The sequence below is a fragment of the Cystoisospora suis genome (genome assembly GCF_002600585.1).
Source record: "Cystoisospora suis strain Wien I chromosome Unknown contig_11727, whole genome shotgun sequence".
NCBI lineage: Eukaryota > Apicomplexa > Conoidasida > Eucoccidiorida > Sarcocystidae > Cystoisospora > Cystoisospora suis.
Genome location: NW_027164490.1, coordinates 1 through 2,303, shown reverse-complemented (window position 1 = coordinate 2,303; position 2,303 = coordinate 1). Strand labels below are relative to the sequence as shown.

The following is a 2,303-nucleotide window of genomic DNA, read 5'->3' as shown; positions in this document are numbered from 1 at the left end:
CTTCTTCTTTCTTCTTCTTCCGTCGTCTGCAAGAGAGGGAGGAGAAGAAGAAGGACAAGCAAGAAATCGCCATAATACCTACATACACATAGAGCTATTTCTCACCCTCCCTGTATCTATATAGAGATACACATGACTATCTATCTGTCTATCGCCTTATCTATATATGTATGTATGTACATATGTATGAGTATAGAGATGTGTGTGTATGTGGTCGGTAGTGTAAGAAGGATGACAGAATCTATTCCTTTTCCTACGGCTACGTCTCCAACTACTTCTACTACTATTTAGTTCTTTCCATCCCTTTTTCTTTGCTCTTTGTTTGCCTCGTCTCTTTCTTATGTTAGATATCTTTCTTTCTCTTTCTTTCTTATTCTCGTTCCTTCTTCTCCATTTCTTTCTTCTAATAAGATAAGATCAGTCAGATATCTGTACACGTCTCCTTCTCTTCTAGACAGTAGCACCCCCATACACTCAGCCACATCCAACAGCCATCCTCTCTTCCTCTCTTTTTCTTCTTCTTCTTTCTCGCCATCTGTCTCTTTTTCTTTCCTGTGCCTTCTTGACACATCTTCTTCTTCTCTTCTTCTTCTTCATCTTGCTCGTTTTCGCCATCTTGGTCTTTCTCTTCTTCTTTCTTTCTTTAGGCGACGGAGGTCGTGTTGTTCAGCCACAAGACGCCCGAAGAAAGTCAGGAAGAAGATGAAGATGAAGAAGAAGAAGAGAGAGAGAAGAATAAGAATATGCAAGATCTCCATTCTACCGCAGAGACTTCCAGTTTCTCTTCTTCTTCGAGGGATTTAAATGAAGTGACAGAATCTTCTACATCTAATAGAAAGGTGTATCTGAAGAAAGTCAAAAAGCTCGAGAAGAAATTAAAGAAGAAAGAAGAAGAGATGAAAGATCTTGAAAAGAAGATAGATGAACTCACTCTCTCTCAGGTAAAGATAGATACACATTCCTCATCTTCATAAAAAGAAGAAGAAAGAAGAAGAGGTGCTAGGGCTTACTTCTGCTACTATTCTATGCTTCTCTTTCTTCTCTTTTCGAACCTCCTTTGAATTTCCAGGACCGGAAATTCAAGAAAAGCGAGACAGAATGAAATAGAAAAGTAGGTTAAACAATTGAAGATAGATCAAAGATATAAGGATAGACCCACATAGATAAAACTTTCTCACTACTGCGTCTTTTCTTTTTCCTTTTCCTTTCTGTCTTTCGTCTTTTAGAAAGGAGAGTTAGTGAGACAGGGGAGTCTTCCTACCGACTGTACGTACACCCCTACCAGAGGCTCATGCATACATACAGCTATGCGTCCTATACATATATATATATATCTAGATATCTATATATATATATATGTAGGCGAAAAAGAGAGAGAGAGAGATTTGTGAAGGTCTCTAAAGATTTCTTTTCTTTCTGCAACATTTCTTTTGTTTGCTTTTTTTTTATTTCTTTCTTGTTTCGGTGTATAGACAGAGGCCATGATGAATCTAGCAGATCGAGAAGAACTTCTCTACGAGCGGCAGTGCAGGTTTAATGAGATCGAGAAGAATCTAGAGGAAATTCAGACCCTCTCCCATCTGAAACAAAAGGTAATAAAAATCGCGCACATTCTCTTCTCTCTTCTTCTTCTTCTATCGAATCTTTCTTTCTTTCCCTTGGATGATATATATCTCTATGGATGTATGGTGTATATACGGATGTATGTCTGTTCTCTACAGTCCTTTATGTCTCCTGATATGTCTACTTCTCTCTTTCTCTCTCTCTCTCTTTCGTCGTAGGCTCTCTCCCCATTCAGCCACACGATTAGAACACAGCAGTAGAATAAGAATATACACATGCATATACATATATAAATATATAAATATATATATAAATAAATATATATATATATATGTATGTGTATGTCTTTTTCTTTTTCTTCTTCGGTCTCGAGTTGTGTAGACGAATGAATGGATTGCAGACACGACGTACGTACGACCCCACCGAAACACCTAGACACATACATATACATAGATATGTATATATATAGATATATAGATACATATAGATATATATAGATGTATACATATATAGATATTTATATAGATATAGATAGATATATATATAGATATATATAGATATATATATAGATATATATAGATATATAGATAGATAGATATATAGATAGATATATGTGATATGTCTAGTACATGAAAATGCTATAATGGTGTGTGTGGGTATTATTCTCCATGAGATATATGGAGATATTCGAGTGTATGTACGTCTCTTCTGCGTGTTTCTTCTCTTTTCTCTTCTTTTTC

General features: G+C 36.0%; 1 protein-coding gene across 1 annotated transcript; it reads left to right on the top strand.

Moving 5' to 3' along the window:
- Positions 1 to 303: 303 nt before the first annotated feature.
- On the top strand, positions 304 to 1,596 carry CSUI_011429 (uncharacterized protein; the record flags this gene model as incomplete). Its single annotated transcript, XM_068071527.1, has 2 exons — positions 304 to 941; positions 1,473 to 1,596. A coding segment is annotated over one exon (501 nt), but the record flags the coding sequence as incomplete, so codon positions are not given.
- Positions 1,597 to 2,303: the final 707 nt, after the last annotated feature.